Genomic DNA, 19,114 nt, shown 5'->3' with positions numbered 1-19,114 from the left:
TCAATGAAGTATCCCACAAGGCTGCTGGGGGGGGTCGAACCTCTGGCTCAGATCGCCACGGCCAGAAGTGACCAGAAGTGGGAGCGGGTACCTGTCAAAATCAAGTACCCACTCTCAGCGCCCCCCCAAAAAATTGGCTTTGGAGGGGTGGGGGAGGATGTAAACAAGCAGAACTTCCCTTTGTAGGTGATGAAGAGTCTGTTGGCCCCCGAAACACGTTGGCTGTTTTATGTCATCATATCACGGATCATTAAAGTGACTAGGACTTTCACCATTTTGTTTGGCTCTCCTGTTGTCTTTTATGGTATCATTTTGGGGGGGGGCAGAGAGAGTAATTAGCCTGTTAAAGTGTTCCTAAACCCACAACAGTACAATCAGTCTGTAGATGTAATAAAGCATGCTTGTTATACTCACTGTGCAACCTAAGGGGTTAATCCTCCACATTGTGTAAAAAGGCTGTTTGATCCTGTCTTCTTTGATCCTCCCCTTCTTCTTCTACTGTCCCCATCCATCTGCCGTAGTTAGAGCAGCAGTGGCAAGTCTGCACATGCTCAGTTTGGTGTGTTTTGCTACAGAGAAACCTAAAATTTCCAAACCTTGACCCCAGTGGTTCAGTGGTGACCCCAACACTAACCTGACCGCTAAGCCAACCCCTGAAGCGGTGTACTTACCTTTTCCTTCACCAAAAACTAGTGCCTAGTCCAGAACTACTAGTACCAGCAGGGGCGTCCCTAGGGTTGGTGTCACCCGGTGCGATAACGCTTGGTGACACCCCCCTCCGACGATCCCCGCAGAATGGATCGGATCTGCGGATTGAGCATAATAGATCGGACTGCGATCCATTATGCTCAATCCGCAGATCTGCTCCATTCTGCGGGGATCGTCGGCTTGCTTTACAACTTACCTTTTCGTGGAGCGGGTCCGGTGTCACCCTGTGTGGTAGGTGTCACCCGGTGCGGCGCGCACCCCCCCACACCTGCCTAGGGACACCACTGAGTACCAGCAAAGCCTGTGGCGCGCCCAACGCCTGTAACCTGTATACATAGCTCGGTGTTCCGTACAGAAAGCAGGCCAGATCCCCCAGGATGCATTTGTGGCGGAACGTTTACAACCTGTTTATTGCGGCACAGATGTCCTGACACGGCGTCCAGTTCCCTCTTGTTCAGCGTCCGTGTAATGAATGTCCTAAACATCTGCGCTGTGCCAACTCTAATCACGTTTCCCTTCTCTCCCGCAGGTGAGCCCATCTTTATCCGCAAGCCGGATGACCAAATTGGAATATCGGGTGGCGTCGCCTCTTTCGTGTGCCAGGCCACGGGGGACCCCAAACCGCGCATCACCTGGATGAAGAAAGGGAAGAAAGTCAGCTCACAGCGATTCGAGGTAATTGATGAGTTTTCCGGGTGCTAGGGGCTGCCTGTGCCCAAAGTCACTGCCTCTGAGATGGGGGGCAGTGATGGGCTCTGATACATTGACATGGGGTGGGGGGGAGATTTACTAAAGGCAAGTAGACTGTGTGCTTTGCAAGGTGCAGTTGCCTTCTGCATGTACAGTTGCTCCAGAGCTTAGTAAATGAAGTGATAATTCACTGTACAAAGAATACCCAATCCCGTGCAAGGAAAAAGGAAACTGCATGTTTGCTTGCACGTGATTGGATGATGGACGTCAGCAGAGATTCCCCTCATTTACTAAGCTCTGGAGCAACTGCACTTTGTAAAATGCACAGTCTAGATCAGGGGTCTCCAAACTTTCTAAACAAAGGGCCAGTTTACTGCTCATCAGACTTTCGGGGGGCCGGACTGTGGCCATTGGGAGTAGAAATTGTTCCGACATCGCTGGGAGTAAACAACGCATCTTTGGTATTAGGGGGAGGAATAGCGCCCCTTCATTGGTGTCAGTTTGAGGAATTGTGTCCTATTGTTGGTGTAAGTGGGGGGAAATGGTGCCCCATCAATGGTGTCAGTGGGGGGAAATGGTGCCCCATCAATTGTGTCAGTAGGAGGAATAGTGCCCCATAGTTGGTATCAGTGGGAGGAATAGCGCCCCTTCATTGGTGTATGTGGGAGGAATAGTACCCCATCATTGGTGTCAGTGGGAGGAATTGTGTCCTATTGTTAGTGTAAGTGGGGGGAAATGGTGCCCCATCAATGGTGTCAGTGGGGGGAAATGGTGCCCCATCAATGGTGTGAGTGGGAGGAATAGTGCCCCATCATTGGTGTCAGTGGGAATAATAGTGCACCATCATTGGTGTCAGTGGGAGGAATAGTGCCCCATCATTGGTGTCAGTGTAAGGAATAGTGCCCCATCATTGGTATCAGTGGGAGGAATAGTGCCCCATCATTGGTGTCAGTGGGAGGAATAGTGCCCCATCATTGGTGTCAGTGTAAGGAATAGTGCCCCATCATTGGTATCAGTGGGAGGAATAGTGCCCCATCATTGGTGTCAGTGGGAGGGAATAGTGTCCCAACATTGGTATCAGTGGGAGGAATAGTGCACCATCATTGGTGTCAGTGAGAGGAATAGTGCCCCATCATTGGTGTCAGTGGGGGGTAATAGTGTCCCATCATTGGTATCAGTGGGAGGAATAGCGTCCCATCATTGGTGTCAGTGGGGGGGAATAGTGTCCCATCATTGGTGTCAGTGGTAGGAATAGTGTCCCATCATTGGTATCAGTGGGAGGAATAGTGCCCCATCATTGGTGTCAGTTGGAGGAATAGTGCCCCATCATTGGTGTCAGTGGGAGGAATAGTGCCCCATCGCTGGTGTCAGTGGGAGGAATAGTGACCCATCATTGGTGTCAGTGGGAGGAATAGTGACCCATCATTGGTGTCAGTGGAAGGAATAGTGTCCCATCATTGGTGTCAGTGGGAGGAATAGTGACCCATCATTGGTGTCAGTGGGAGGAATAGTGCCCCATCATTGGTATCAGTGGGAGAAATAGTGCCCCATCATTGGTATCAGTGGGAGGAATAGTGCCCCATCATTGGTGTCAGTGGGAGGAATAGTGCCCCATCATTGGTGTCAGTGGGAGGAATAGTGCCCCATCATTGGTGTCAGTGGGAGGAATAGTGCCCCATCATTGGTGTCAGTGGCAGGAATAGTGTCCCATCATTGGTGTCAGTGGGAGGAATAGTGCCCCATCATTGGTGTCAGTGGGAGGAATAGTGCTCCATCATTGGTATCAGTGGGAGGAATAGTGCCCCATCATTGGTGTCAGTGGGAGGAATAGTGCTCCATCATTGGTGTCAGTGGGAGGAATAGTGCCCCATCATTGGTGTCAGTTGGAGGAATAGTGCCCCATCATTGGTGTCAGTGGGAGGAATAGTGCCCCATCGCTGGTGTCAGTGGGAGGAATAGTGACCCATCATTGGTATTAGTGGGAGGAATAGTGTCCCATCATTGGTATCAGTGGGAGGAATAGTGCTCCATCATTGGTGTCAGTGGGAGGAATAGTGCCCCATCATTGGTGTCAGTTGGAGGAATAGTGCCCCATCATTGGTGTCAGTGGGAGGAATAGTGCCCCATCGCTGGTGTCAGTGGGAGGAATAGTGCCCCATCATTGGTATTAGTGGGAGGAATAGTGTCCCATCATTGGTATCAGTGGGAGGAATAGTGCCCCATCATTGGTATCAGTGGGAGAAATAGTGCCCCATCATTGGTATCAGTGGGAGAAATAGTGCCCCATCATTGGTATCAGTGGGAGGAATAGTGCCCCATCATTGGTGTCAGTGGGAGGAATAGTGCCCCATCATTGGTGTCAGTGGCAGGAATAGTGTCCCATCATTGGTGTCAGTGGGAGGAATAGTGCCCCATCATTGGTGTCAGTGGGAGGAATAGTGCTCCATCATTGGTATCAGTGGGAGGAATAGTGCCCCATCATTGGTGTCAGTGGGAGGAATAGTGCTCCATCATTGGTGTCAGTGGGAGGAATAGTGCCCCATCATTGGTATCAGTGGGAGGAATAGTGCCCCATCATTGGTATCAGTGGGAGGAATAGTGCCCCATCATTGGTGTCAGTGGGAGGAATAGTGCCCCATCATTGGTGTCAGTGGCAGGAATAGTGTACCATCATTGGTGTCAGTGGGAGGAATAGTGCCCCATCATTGGTGTCAGTGGGAGGAATAGTGCCCCATCATTGGTATCAGCGGGAGGAATAGTGCCCCATCATTGGTGTCAGTGGGAGGAATAGTGCCCCATCATTGGTGTCAGTGGGAGGAATAGTGCTCCATCATTGGTGTCAGTGGGAGGAATAGTGCCCCATCATTGGTATCAGTGGGAGGAATAGTGCCCCATCATTGGTATCAGTGGGAGGAATAGTGCCCCATCATTTGTATCAGTGGAAGGAATAGTGCCCCATCATTGGTGTCAGTGGCAGGAATAGTGTACCATCATTGGTGTCAGTGGGAGGAATAGTGCCCCATCATTGGTGTCAGTGGGAGGAATAGTGCCCCATCATTGGTATCAGTGGGAGGAATAGTGCCCCATCATTGGTGTCAGTGGCAGGAATAGTGTACAATCATTGGTGTCAGTGGGAGGAATAGTGCCCCATCATTGGTGTCAGTGGGAGGAATAGTGCCCCATCATTGGTATCAGCGGGAGGAATAGTGCCCCATCATTGGTGTCAGTGGGAGGAATAGTGCCCCATCATTGGTGTCAGTGGGAGGAATAGTGCCCCATAGTTGGTGTCAGTGGGAGCAATAGTGCCTCATTATTGATGTCCGTAGCAGTAATTATGCTTCATTATTGGAGGGAGGAAAGGAATAGTGTCTTGTATCAGTGGGAGGAAAAGCGCCCCAAGGGCCAGATAAAGGCAAGCAAAGGGCCACATCCGGCCCCCGGGCCACAGTTTGGAGACCACTGCTCTAGAGCGTCCTTCCAGCATGCAGACAACGATGAGTCTGGTGTCCTCTATACGGCTCCTCACCCACCCGTCCTGCTGGCCATCATCCCCTGGAGCGGGTGAGGACAGGTCACATCCTTTCTCTCCATACCACTGATAAGCAAATTGGATCTTTTCAAATTTATGGAGAATGGCGCGCGGCTTCTAAGAGCTTCGCAGAGATTACAGCGGCTGAACTTAAATGATTGTGTCAGTCGGTATTACAGAAGGAAAGCGAGAATCCATCAGTGAGCGGGGACATTCTACTGATAGTCTGGATGGACTGAGCTCATGTCTGGGCGTCTCCACATACAGAACTCAGCGCTGTGTCCCCTCAACAGAAAGTCTTTATTTCGTAGGAAAAAGGTTAGACCCCCCCCCGGGCAGGCTTTTCTTTTCCCTTCAATTCCTGTCCCATGACTACCAAGGCGGTGGGGGTAAATCAATAACAAAACCTTAGAGCAGTGGTTCTCAACCTTCCTAATGCCGCGACCCTTTAATACAGTTCCTCATGTTGTGGTGACCCCCCGACCATAAAATTATTTACCCAGTAATTATAATTCATGAGTGTCGTTTTACCTCCAATACTGCTGCTTTCAACACAGTAGCTGCTTTCAACACAGTAGCTGCTTTCAACACAGCAGCTGCTTTCAACACAGTAGCTGCTTTTAACAGAGTAGCTGCTTTCAACACAGTAGCTGCTTTCAACACAGTAGCTGCTTTCAACAGAGTAGCTGCTTTCAACACAGTAGCTGCTTTTAACAGAGTAGCTGCTTTCAACACAGCAGCTGCTTTCAACACAGTAGCTGCTTTCAACACAGTAGCTGCTTTCAACAGAGTAGCTGCTTTCTACACAGCAGCTGCTTTCAACACAGTAGCTGCTCTTTACACATCGGAAATATGTGTTTTCTGATGGTCTTAGGGGACCCCTTTAAAAGGGTCGTTCGACCCCCAAAGGGGTCGCGACCCACAGGTTGAGAACCACTGCCTTAGAGGTTCTAAGTCAGGGGTCTCCAAACTATGACCCTCCAGCTGTTGAAATACTGCAAGTCCCATCATGCCTCTGCCTCTGAGAGTCTTGTCTGTGGCTGTCAGCCTTGCAAGGCCTCATGGGACTTGAAGTTCCTCAACACCTGGTGGGCCGTCATTTGGAGATCTAATGTTCTAATACTTTCCCATTTTATATACACACACTCTCCGGCCTCTTAGGTCCAACTGTTCGATTGCTTGGTAACACAAATTGCTAATCAGCCAATCACGTGGCAGCAACTCAATGCTTTTAAGTATCTAGACGTGATGAAGACGACTTGCTGGAGTTCAAACCGAGCATCAGAATGGGGAAGAAAGGGGATTTAAGTGACTTTGAATGTGACATGGCTGTTGGTGCCGGACAGGCTGGTCTGAGTATTTAAAAAAACTGCTGATCTATTGCGATTTTCACACACAACCATCTTTAGGGAAATCCAGACTCATCAGACCAGGCAACGTGTTTTCGAGTCTTCTGTTGTACAATTTCGGTGATCCTGTGCGAATTGTAGCCTCTGTTTCCTGTTTTTAGCTGACAAGAGTGGCACCCGGTGTGGTCTTCTGCTGCTGTAGCCCATCTGCTTCAAGGTTGGACGTGTTGTGCGTTCAGAGATGGTGTTCTGCATACCTTGGTTGTAACGAGTGGTTATTGGAGTTACTGTTGCCTTTCTATCGTCTGGAACCAGTCTGCCCATTCTCCTCTGACCTCAACTAGGCATTTTCCTCCACACAACTGAATATTTTCTCTTTTTCGGACCATTCTCTGTAAATCCAAGAGATAGCTGTGGATGAAAATCCCAGTAGATCAGCAGTTTATGAAATACTCAGACCAGCCCGTCTGGCACCAACAACCATGCCACATTCAAAGCCACTTGTATCCCCTTTCTTCCCCATTCTGATGCTCGGTTGAACTTGAAGTTGTCTTCACGTCTAGATGCCTAATTGAGTTGCTGCCATGTGATTGGCTGATTAGCAATTTGTGTTACCAAGCAAATGAACAGGTGGACTAATCAAGTGGCCGGTGAGTGTATATATATATAAAATGGGAAAGTATTATAACAGGGGATCTCCAAATTATGGTCCCTGAGGTGTTGAGGAACTTCAAGTCCCATGAGGCCTTGCAAGGCTGACAGCCACAGACAAGACTCCCAGAGGCAGAGTCGACTTTTATGGTCGGGATCCACCCAGATACCTGACCAGCAGTTGGATCAGCCTTTCAGCTGCTGAGAGCCAGCCGTTCCCGCCCCCTCCACTTCCCATTGCTCCAGTGAGCGCTGGAGGGGCAGAGCTGAGAACTGAGCGATCAGCGATCTTTGATTGCTCATCTCAGTCCTAAAGGCGTTGGGGGACCAATGTTGCATCCACCTAGGTGAATATGATGTTTTTTGTTTATTTGTGAACCCCGCACAGCCTCAGTACAAGGGACACTTTTCAGATGTCCCAGAGCTGAGCCATTATTTGGATTTGTAATGAATGCACAGTTGGCAGGAACTAGGAATTTGTGTTGACCAACAAGCAGGGGCGGACTGACCATTTGGAAACTCGGGCACTGCCCGAGGGCCTGAGGTCAGTATGGGGCCCCATGAGATGCCCCTGGTACCTTTTTCATAGGCTTTTTTGAGTTTGGCCAAGGTCACAGGGGTCCCATGATCCCCTATTGAGGGCCCGGGGTCAGTAGGGGGCCCATGAGATGCCACTGGTACCTTTTTCATAGGCTTTTTTGAGTTTGGCCAAGGTCACAGGGGTCCCATGATCCCCTATTGAGGGCCCGGGGTCAGTAGGGGGCCCATGAGATGCCACTGGTACCTTTTTCATAGGCTTTTTTGAGTTTGGCCAAGGACACAGGGAACCCATGATCCCATATTGCCCGGGGGGCCCCATGAGTTGTCAGTCCACCCCTGCCAACAAGAAGCCAAAATCTGATTTAGCTGGCCAGCGGCCACACAAAACTGAAGTACTAGTTCCCAGTGTATATGGTGACAGCAGCCTGTCCTGCCCAGTAGACTCACATCAGAACTTCTTCCCCCAGGTCATCGAATTTGATGACGGCTCAGGGTCTGTGCTTAGGATACAACCTCTGCGGGCGAACAGGGACGAGGCCATCTACGAGTGCACGGCCACCAACAGCGTGGGCGAGATCAACAGCAATGCCAAGCTGACCGTGCTGGAAGGTAGGAGATCACCATTCAGTTCTACAAGGCGCAGTTATTAGTTATAAATGAAGAAGACCACCTCTTGTTTGATCAATGGAGGGAGAACTACAAGTCCCAGCATGCTTCGTCAGCCTCTGCACCAGCAAGAGGGCTGCAGGTGTCCCAATTAGGATTTGTCTAGTGGAATTATTTTACGTTCCGATGTACAACCTTTAAAGCCGAACTCCAGGAATTCAGGCACTTTTTTTTTTCAGTCCCTCAGTCAACTATTTTGAATCCTTTTGCTGTTATTATTAGTAAATCGATAAGAAAGTTTATCCTATTTGCATGTTTCAAATAGTTTTTTACATTTCTTTAGTTACTTCCCGAATTCTGGCCTAGGCAAATGATGTCATACATACCAGGCGTCTTCATGGGAGGAGGGGCTTTCTCAGCTAAGCACACCCTCCGGCCTGCATGCCTGAGCTAAGGGCAGATGGTTTCCAGGAAGTAAATGCTACATGAATTATCTGCCCTTAATTAAGATGGCCGTGGCCAGAAATGCTGGGGGGTGTTTTTGTAAATGATTTCTCAGCAAAATAAAGCATGGAGACATGGATGGAGGGGGGGGGGGGGGTTCTTTGACTATCAAAAATGAAGAAAAAAAAGTGCTTTTGGTTTGTGGTGCTCATATACGGTGTATTTCCGCTTTCAACAAGGTGCATGCCACCTGACCTCTTTTATTTACGACTGACCGTTTTACCGAGCACCAGGAGTACAGCTATATCTGTACTTCCAGCGCTCTGATAGGATACTGCTTTCTCATATGGGAGCAGCTCTGCCCACCCCTCCTCTCAGCTGGTCATTCACAGAAGGCTTTGTATTTTGTGAATTTCCTGAATTCTGGCCTAGGCAAATGATGTCATACATCCCAGGCTTCTTCATGGGAGGAGGGTCTTTCTCAGCTAAGCACACCCTCCGGTCTGCATGCCTGAGCTAAGGGCAGATGGTTTCCAGGAAGTAAATGCTACATGAATTATCTGCCCTTATTCAAGATGGCCGTGGCCAGAAATGCTGGAGGGTGCTTTTGTAAATGATTTCTCAGCAAAATAAAGCATGGAGACATGGATGGAGGGGGGGGGGGGGGGGGTTTCTTTAACTATCAAAAATGAAGAAAAAAAGTGCTTTTGGTTTGTGGTGCTCATATACAGTGTATTTCCGCTTTCAAGAAGGTGCATGCAACCTGACCTCTTTTATTTATGACTGACCGTTTTACCGAGCGTCAGGAGTACAGCTATATCTGTACTTCCAGCGCTCTGATAGGATACTGCTTTCTCATATGAAAGCACCTCTGCCCACCCCTCCTCTCAGCTGCCCATTCACAGAAGGCTTTGTATTTTGTGAACTTCCTGAATCCTGGCCTAGGCAAATGATGTCATACAACCCAGGCGTCTTCATGGGAGGAGGAACTTTCTCTGCTAAGCACACCCTCCTGCCTGCATGCCTGAGCTAAGAGCAGATGGAGTCCAGGAAGTAAATGCTACATGAATTATCTGCCCTTATTCAAGATGGCCGTGGCCAGAAATGCTGGGGGGTGTTTTTGTTAATGATTTCTCAGCAAAATAAAGCATGGAGACATGGATGGATGGGGGGGGGGGTTGCTTTGAATATTAAAAATGAAGAAAAAAGCGCTTTCGGTTTGTGGTGCTCATATACGGTGTATTTCCGCTTTCAACAAGGTGCATGCCACCTGACCTCTTTTATTTACGACTGACCATTACACCGAGCGCCAGGAGTACAGCTATATCTGTACTTCCAGCGCTCTGATAGGATACTGCTTTCTCATATGGGAGCAGCTCTGCCTACCCCTCCTCTCAGCTGTCCATTCACAGAAGGCTTTGTATTTTGTGAACTGGTGCAGATAATACAAAAGTGCTCTGTGATTGGGCAGGAGGAGGGGAGGGGTGGGCAGAGCGGCTGCACACAACTGCAGCTGAGACTAGAAGGTCCAGTATCAGAAGTGTAGAGATATCTATACTCCTGATGCTCAGTAAAACTATCAGTTGTAAATTAGAGATCAGTCCGTGAGATGGCATGCACCTCGTTGGACTTAACCCTTCGTAATCCAGGTGGCTGAATTTCTGGAGTTCAGCTTTCATTTCTCTAGGATAAGGAGGGGCCATTGGGGTAGAAGGCCCGTGTCTGTTGAGCACCGGTGTGAATTTTTCTGTGTAATATTTTTTTCATTTGATGCATCATTTTTCATCTTCAAGCTTCCTCACAGACAATCTGAAATTACATTTGTCACAGTCATAGAGTGGGCGGATTCCCACGTAGGGGACAGTATCAATAAGATGTCTTCTTCTTCCAAATAGAAAACGGGATGAATTCTCTCAGGGGGTCTTGCATACGGTGCGCCAGAAAGCGCAGTTTGATTGCGGTGGGCAGGGTGTCATGTAACAAATTGCGTCTCATGTCATTGCTCCGTGATGATCCACAAGTTGTGTCTTTGGAGCTGGAGGTGTCTTTGGGCTCCCGGGGCTCTGCCAACTATGACAAAGCACTTCCAATGTAGACCACTAGGGGGACTGGGTGAGCTGAAATCCCTCTCCACCCCAGTTTGGCTTGTGGGCTGGGGGTCTCCAGAGGGCTGGTTTATTGTCCTTCAGAGTTTATGGGGGCCAATGGGAGTAGAACATTTCCTTGCACCACTGAGAGTAAACAATCTCACCTTTGGTGTTAGGGGGGAGGAATAGTGTCCCATTCATTGATGTCAGTGGGAAGAATCATGCCCCATTCATTGATGTCAGTGGGAGGAATAGTGCCCCATCATTGGTGTCAGTGGGAGGAATAGTGCCCCATCATTGGTGTCAGTGGGAGGAATAGTGCCCCATTCATTGATGTCAGTGGGATGAATAGTGCCTCATCATTGGTGTCAGTGGGGGGAATAGTGCCACATCATTGGTGTCAGTGGGAGGAATAGTGCTCCATCATTGGTGTCGTGGGAGGAATAGTGCCTAATCATTGGTATCAGTGGGAGGAATAGTGCTCCATCATTGGTGTCAGTGGGAGGAATAGTGCCTAATCATTGGTATCAGTGGGAGGAATAGTGCCCCATCATTGGTATCAGTGGGAGGAATAGTGCCCCATCATTGGTATCAGTGGGAGGAATAGTGCCCATCATTGGTGTCAGTGGGAGGAATAGTGCCCCATCATTGGTGTCAGTGGGAGGAATAGTGACCCATCATTGGTATCAGTGGGAGGAATAGTTCCCCATCATTGGTGTCAGTGGGAGGAATAGTTCCCCATCATTGGTATCAGTGGGAGGAATAGTGCCTCATCATTAGTATCAGTGGGAGGAATAGTGACCCATCATTGGTATCAGTGGGAGGAATAGTTCCCCATCATTGGTGTCAGTGGGAGGAATAGTTCCCCATCATTGGTATCAGTGGGAGGAATAGTTCCCCATCATTGGTATCAGTGGGAGGAATAGTTCCCCATCATTGGTGTCAGTGGGAGGAATAGTGCCCCATCATTGGTGTCAGTGGGAGGAATAGTGTCCCATCATTGGTATCAGTGGGAGGAATAGTGCCCCATCATTGGTGTCAGTGGGAGGAATAGTGCTCCATCATTGGTATCAGTGGGAGGAATAGTGCCCCATCATTGGTGTCAGTGGGAGGAATAGTTCCCCATCATTGGTATCAGTGGGAGGAATAGTTCCCCATCATTGGTGTCAGTGGGAGGAATAGTTCCCCATCATTGGTATCAGTGGGAGGAATAGTTCCCCATCATTGGTGTCAGTGGGAGGAATAGTGCCCCATCATTGGTGTCAGTGGGAGGAATAGTTCCCCATCATTGGTATCAGTGGGAGGAATAGTTCCCCATCATTGGTGTCAGTGGGAGGAATAATGCCCCATCATTGGTGTCAGTGGGAGGAATAGTTCCCCATCATTGGTGTCAGTGGAAGGACTATAGCTCCATCATTGCTGTAGGTGGGATGAATAGTGCTCCATCACTGGTATCAGTGGAAGCAATAGTTCCCCATCATTGGTGTCAGTGGGAGGAATAGTGCCCCATCATTGGTGTCAGTGGGAGGAATAGTGCCCCATCTCTGGTGTCAGTGGGAGGAGTAGTGCCCCATCGCTGGTGTTAGAGGGAGGAGTTACCCCCATTGCCGGTGTCAGTGGAATGAATAGTGTCCTTAGGGCCGGATAAAGGCAAACAAAGGGCCACAGTCTGGAGATCACTGTGGTAGGCCATCCTCTGTTATCTGTGCCCCCCACTCCAACCCTTGTGATATCACCTTCTGTCTCAGGAATCCACAGTCACCAATCAGATTCAAGCTTCCACAACAGGTTGCACTCTGGAGTCTGATTGGTGGCTGCAAATAAAACATCTCGTCATGGAGTGTTTTGTAGATCAGGTCATCTGTATGTGAGCGACAGCCAGGAATACCTCTCCTACATCACAATCAGGGGTTCTCAGATCTCTGACAGGAGGGAATGGGGGTGGATTTCTGATTTACAGTAATACCAGAATAAAAGACTTGGGCCTAGTTTACACTTGTATTGGGGGGGGGGCAGAAAAAATAGGTGGCTGACCTGTGGTTTTACTGTAGCCTGAAGCTGCAAAGGCCGCCAGATAGGAATGTACACATGCAGTGGCCGCAACAGAAATAATACCCCCCATTGTGTTCAGTGGGCAGTACTGACATCAAATGCAACCACAAGCACCTTACATCCACGTGCATCGTAATGTGGGCCCTAGGGGTTAAAATGGAGTGAGGAGGTGACATATTGAGTCCCAGCCACCTATCACACGTCCTCTGAAAAGCGATCCACTGCAAATAACTGTTCCGAGGGAACACAAGTTTAAAAGATTTTCTGTATATTCTCTTTCAAGAATAAAGGGGCGGAGTTAGTCCGCTGCGTGGACTGCGCTCAACATTTGTTTTACATCTTCATTATTGCAACACAGAATGGAGCCTCTGGTGTGAATTTTATTGCTCTTGGCACTCTTTCAAAGCAACGCTCGTCGGCCGCAGAGCCCATCCAGAGACTTGGTTTGGGCGTCACCTTTGTGACTCACAACTTTTAATTAGTGATCCCTATAATTATCATTCTGCTGACTCCCTGTATGTATAAATATAATCATAGAGCTGCACATCCATTGAGGGATTTGTTACATAAATAAACCCAGCTGATTATACCGAAATAAATAAAAACTTACAATGGGTCACTTGTTACATCCCGAATTCAAAGTTTATAAAATGATACATAGTATACCTTCTATAATAAAATGATACATAGTATAACTTCCATAATAAAATGATACATAGTATAACTTCCATAATAAAATGATACATAGTATAACTTCCATAATAAAATGATACATAGTATACCTTCCATAATAAAATGATACATAGTATAACTTCTATAATAAAATGATACATAGTATAACTTCTATAATAAAATGATACATAGTATAACTTCCATAATAAAATGATACATAGTATAACTTCCATAATAAAATGATACATAGTATAACTTCTATAATAAAATGATACATAGTATAACTTCCAGAATAAAATGATACATAGTATAACTTCTATAATAAAATGATACATAGTATACCTTCTATAATAAAATGATACATAGTATAACTTCTATAATAAAATGATACATAGTATAACTTCTATAATAAAATGATACATAGTATACCTTCCGTAATAAAATGATACATAGTATACCTTCCATAATAAAATGATACATAGTATAACTTCCATAATAAAATGATACATAGTATAACTTACATAATAAAATGATACATAGTATAACTTCTATAATAAAATGATACATAGTATACCTTCTATAATAACATGATACATAGTATAACTTCCATAATAAAATGATACATAGTATAACTTCCATAATAAAATGATACATAGTATAACTTCCATATTAAAATGATACATAGTATACCTTCCATAATAAAATGATACATAGTATAACTTCCATTATAAAATGATACATAGTATAACTGCTATAAAAAAAAAAGATACATAGTATACCTTCCATAATAAAATGATACATAGTATACCTTCTGTAATAAAATGATACATAGTATACCTTCCATAATAAAATGATACATAGTATACCTTCCATAATAAAATGATACATAGTATAACTTCCATAATAAAATGATACATAGTATACCTTCCATAATAAAATGATACATAGTATACCTTCTATAATAAAATGATACATAGTATAACTTCCATAATAAAATGATACATAGTATACCTTCCATAATAAAATGATACATAGTATAACTTCTTTAAAAAAATGTTACATAGTATACCTTCCATAATAAAATGTTACATAGTATAACTTCTATAAGTTTTGGATAGAGTAGGGCTGTGTTTCTCAACCTTTTTTCAGTCACATCGCCCTTTAACAATCCTGTGCCCCCTCCAAATCTTAAATGTTAAAAAAATAAATTTTGCTTCTCAATGGCAGACCTGAGCCTGGGGCGATGAGCACAACCACCTGGATGAAATTAACTTCACATCAGAAAACCCCAAGCACATCAGACAGCCCCCATCACATTGGAGGTCCCCCCATCACATTGGAGGTTCCCCCGTTACATATGATGTCCTCCCATCACATCAGAGTCCCTGCCCTCCCACCCCCCATCATATCAGAGGTTCTCCCATCACATCAGAGATCTTTCCACCACATCAGAGGTCCTCCCATAACATCAGATTTCCCCCCCCCCCCATGGCATCAGAAGTCCCCCATGACATTAGGGGTACCCCCCATGATATCAGATTCCCTCCATGTCATCAGAAGTCCTCCCATCACATCAGAGATCCCTCCCATCACATTAGAGGTTCCCCCCATCACATCAGATGTCCTGCCTTCACATTAGAAGTCCCCCCATCACACCAGAGGTCTCCCCTTCAGATTAGAGGTCCCCCCACGACATCAGAGGTCCTCCCATCACATCAGGGGTCCCTCCATCACACCGGAGGTCTCCCATCACATCAGAGGTCCCCCATCATATCATGAGATGTCCTCCCATCACACCAGAGGTCCTCCCATCACATTAGAGGTCTCCCCTTCAGATCAGAGGATCTACCCATTACATCAGACTCCCCCTTTACATCAGAGGCTCTCCCATCACACCAGAGGCTCCCCTTCACATCAGAGGCTCCCCCTTCACACCAGAGACAGCCCCTTCATATCACAGTCTCCCCCTTATGTCAGAGGCTCCCCATCACATCAGTGTCCTCCCTAGTCATCAGAGGCCCCATCACCAAAGAGTTCCCTGATCAGAGCCTCCTCATCACAGAGCCCCCAATCAAACAGCCCCCTTCCCCATTACTGGCTTTCTCACAGGACCTGATCCAGTGCCCTGGAGGAGCCCCCTGGGTGAGAAGCACTGGTGAATGGAATGGTGAGAGGAGTAAAATAATGTAAAAAAAAAACCAAAAGATTTTGCCGGTCAGGTGTCGCCTTCAACCAATTCAGGTCAGAATAAAAGGTTCCTTGTCGGTTTTCGGGGCTCAGCACTTTCTGAAACATATTCTTGTGTAAGTGGGGATCAATGTGTGTGATCTCCTGAATTTGGTGGCGGTTCCATTGCCGCGGTAATCTCTCCCTATGTCTCAGCAGCGTCTGGGGAGTTCACCTTCCTGAGGAATTGTTGGGTAGAAGCGTGCGTTGACGTTTAGACCATTATCTTCCGGCTTAGATCCCGGCTCCCAGGGATTGATACTCCACTTTTCCCTCCATATGTGAAGCACTTATCCGCCATGCATTATGTATACACCCTGTAACATCCCCCGAACCTGCTGCATGTCTGCTTAGCCACATAAATACCAGATTTATCCGCAGGCGGACGAGGTGGGCTTGTGTGATGGAAACCAGGAGAGCGAATTAAAGACAATTCAGTACCTATAATGTCGCTAAGAGCGGAGAGAATATTTGTTTTGTTTTCTTTTTTTTGTTTTTTTGCCTGATGCGACAGAAATTGAAGCATGCCTTGAAATCATTTTTGAGCGACCTCAAAGGCTGCCGCTGGATTCGTTCTGACAATGCAAAGGCCGGATTGTCGCGGGGTCACTCAGGGACGCGATTTAAGCGGCGGTTCTTGGGTTTGAGATTTTCCAGCAAGGACAAATATTCCTCTTTTGTTTTTATTATATAAACGACGACTTGATCTGTACATCGAGGGGATGTATGTGTGATGGAGTGAATGTGACTTTCTCCCTGGTGGAGAATCACTTGCTGTCATTGAAAACACATGGACCTGGAAGATTCACCTGCAGGGAATGTTGGCTGAATGGCAGATTCACTGTTTTAGAAATATGCAGGATTTGTGAACCTTAAAGTTTGTCTAAAGCCAATTTTTCTTAGATAGATTATGAAATGGTTAAAGCCGGTATACCTGTGCAAGACTGAAGGGGAGGAGCCAGTACACCTGTGCAAGACTGAAGGGGAGGAGCCGGTACACCTGTGCAAGACTGAAGGGGAGGAGCCGGTACACCTGTGCAAGACTGATGGGGAGGAGCAGGTACACCTGTGCAAGACTGAAGGGGAGGAGCCGGTACACCTGTGCAAGACTGACGGGGAGGAGCCGGTACACCTGTGCAAGACTGAAGGGGAGGAGCCGGTACACCTGTGCAAGACTGACGGGGAGGAGCCGGTACATCTGTGCAAGACTGAAGGGGAGAAGTCGGTACACCTGTGCAGGACTGAAGGGGAGGAGCCCGTACACCTGTGCAAGACTGACGGGGAGGAGCCGGTACACCTGTGCAAGACTGAAGGGGAGGAGCCGGTACACCTGTGCAAGACTGAAGGGGAGGAGCCGGTACACCTGTGCAAGACTGACGGGGAGGAGCCGGTACACCTGTGCAAGACTGAAGGGGAGGAGCCGGTACACCTGTGCAAGACTGAAGGGGAGGAGCCGGTACACCTGTGCAAGACTGAAGGGGAGGAGCCGATACACCTGTGCAAGACTGAAGCTGAGGAGCCGGTACACCTGTGCAAGACTGAAGGGGAGGAGCCGATACACCTGTGCAAGACTGAAGGGGAGGAGCCGGTACACCTGTGCAAGACTGAAGGGGAGGAACCGGTTCACCTGTGCTAGACTGAAGGGGAGGAGCCGGTACACCTGTGCAAGACTGAAGGGGAGGAGCCGGTACACCTGTGCAAGACTGAAGGGGAGGAGCCGGTACGCCTGTGCAAGACTGAAGGGGAGGAGCCGATACACCTGTGCAAGACTGAAGGGGAGGAGCCGGTACACCTGTGCAAGACTGAAGGGGAGGAGCCGGTACACCTGTGCAAGACTGAAGGGGAGGAGCCAGTACAAAGTTGCATGACTGAAGGGGAGGAGCCGGTACACCTGTGCAAGACTGAAGGGGAGGAGCCGGTACACCTGTGCAAGACTGAAGGGGAGGAGCCGGTACACCTGTGCAAGACTGAAGGGGAGGAGCCGATACACCTGTGCAAGACTGAAGGGGAGGAGCCGGTACACCTGTGCAAGACTGAAGGGGAGGAGCCGGTACACCTGTGCAAGACTGACGGGGAGGAGCCGGTACACCTGTGCAAGACTGAAGGGGAGGAGCCGGTACACCTGTGCAAGACTGAAGGGGAGGAGCCGGTACACCTGTGCAAGACTGAAGGGGAGGAGCCGGTACACCTGTGCAAGACTGACGGGGAGGAGCCGGTACACCTGTGCAAGACTGAAGGGAGAAGTCGGTACACCTGTGCAGGACTGAAGGGGAGGAGCCGGTACACCTGTGCAAGACTGACGGGGAGGAGCCGGTACACCTGTGCAAGACTGACGGGGAGGAGCCGGTACACCTGTGCAAGACTGACGGGGAGGAGCCGGTACACCTGTGCAAGACTGAAGGGGAGGAGCCGGTACACCTGTGCAAGACTGAAGGGGAGGAGCCGGTACACCTGTGCAAGACTGAAGGGGAGGAGCCGGTACACCTGTGCAAGACTGAAGGGGAGGAGCCGGTACACCTGTGCAAGACTGAAGGGGAGGAGCCGGTACACCTGTGCAAGACTGAAGGGGAGGAGCCGATACACCTGTGCAAAACTGAAGCTGAGGAGCCGGTACACCTGTGCAAGACTGAAGGGGAGGAGCCGATACACCTGTGCAAGACTGAAGGGGAGGAGCCGGTATACCTGTGCAAGACTGAAGGGGAGGAACCGGTTCACCTGTGCTAGACTGAAGGGGAGGAGCCGGTACACCTGTGTAAGACTGAAGGGGAGGAGCCGGTACACCTGTGCAAGACTGAAGGGGAGGAGCCGGTACACCTGTGCAAGACTGAAGGGGAGGAGCCGGTACACCTGTGCAAGACTGAAGGGGAGGAGCCGATACACCTGTGCAAGACTGAAGGGGAGGAGCCGGTACACCTGTGCAAGACTGAAGGGGAGGAGCCGGTACACCTGTGCAAGACTGACGGGGAGGAGCCGGTACACCTGTGCAAGACTGACGGGGAGGAGCCGGTACACCTGTGCTAGACTGAAGGGGAGGAGCCGGTACACCTGTGCAGGACTGAAGGGAAGGAGCCGGTGCACCTGTGCAAGACTGAAGGGGAGGATCCGGTACACCTGTGCAAGACTGAAGGGGAGGATCCGGTACACCGGTGCAAGACTGGAGTGGAGGAGCCAGTACACCTGTGCAAGACTGACGGGGAGGAGTCGGTACACCTGTGCAAGACTGAAGGGGAGGAGCCGGTACACCTGTGGAAGACTGAAGGAAAGATTTAAGCTGTATTACAAAAACCGAACAATAATATGTAAAGCCGACATTTAAGTGCATGCAATGGGGGAGATTTACTAAAACTGGAGCACTCAGACTCTGGTGCATCTGTGCATGGTAACCAATCAGCTTCTGACTTCAGTTTGTTCAATTGAGCTTTGACAATAAAACCTGGAAGCCGATTGGTTTCTATGCAGAGCTCCAGTTTTAGTAAATCTCCTCCATTATAAGAGCAGCGAACAGCCATTCGTCTCATGAATCTTTTTTTACCGCCCACTTTTGCAGAGCAGGTCTGAAT

At 48.4% G+C, this 19,114-nt stretch overlaps 1 protein-coding gene across 11 annotated transcripts in view; it reads left to right on the top strand.

The window, feature by feature from the left end:
• Positions 1-1,137: 1,137 nt before the first annotated feature.
• Positions 1,138-19,114, top strand: part of PTPRF (protein tyrosine phosphatase receptor type F) — a 295,456-nt gene continuing 277,479 nt past the window's right edge. For all 11 annotated transcript variants that reach the window (XM_089663763.1, XM_089663762.1, XM_089663761.1 and 8 more), the window contains exons 1-2: positions 1,138-1,383; positions 7,935-8,076. In XM_089663763.1, coding sequence (XP_089519889.1) covers positions 1,177-1,383; positions 7,935-8,076 — 349 coding nt within the window. In that variant the 5' untranslated portion in view covers positions 1,138-1,176. The remainder of the gene's footprint in view (positions 1,384-7,934; positions 8,077-19,114) is intronic.

This window comes from Staurois parvus, unplaced genomic scaffold, assembly GCF_062004578.1.
Source record: "Staurois parvus isolate SC_StPar_1 unplaced genomic scaffold, SC_StPar_1.0 ptg001762l, whole genome shotgun sequence".
NCBI classification, from domain to species: Eukaryota; Metazoa; Chordata; class Amphibia; order Anura; family Ranidae; genus Staurois; species Staurois parvus.
Note: the sequence above shows the minus strand (reverse complement) of the source record. Positions and strands in the feature narration are given on the sequence as shown.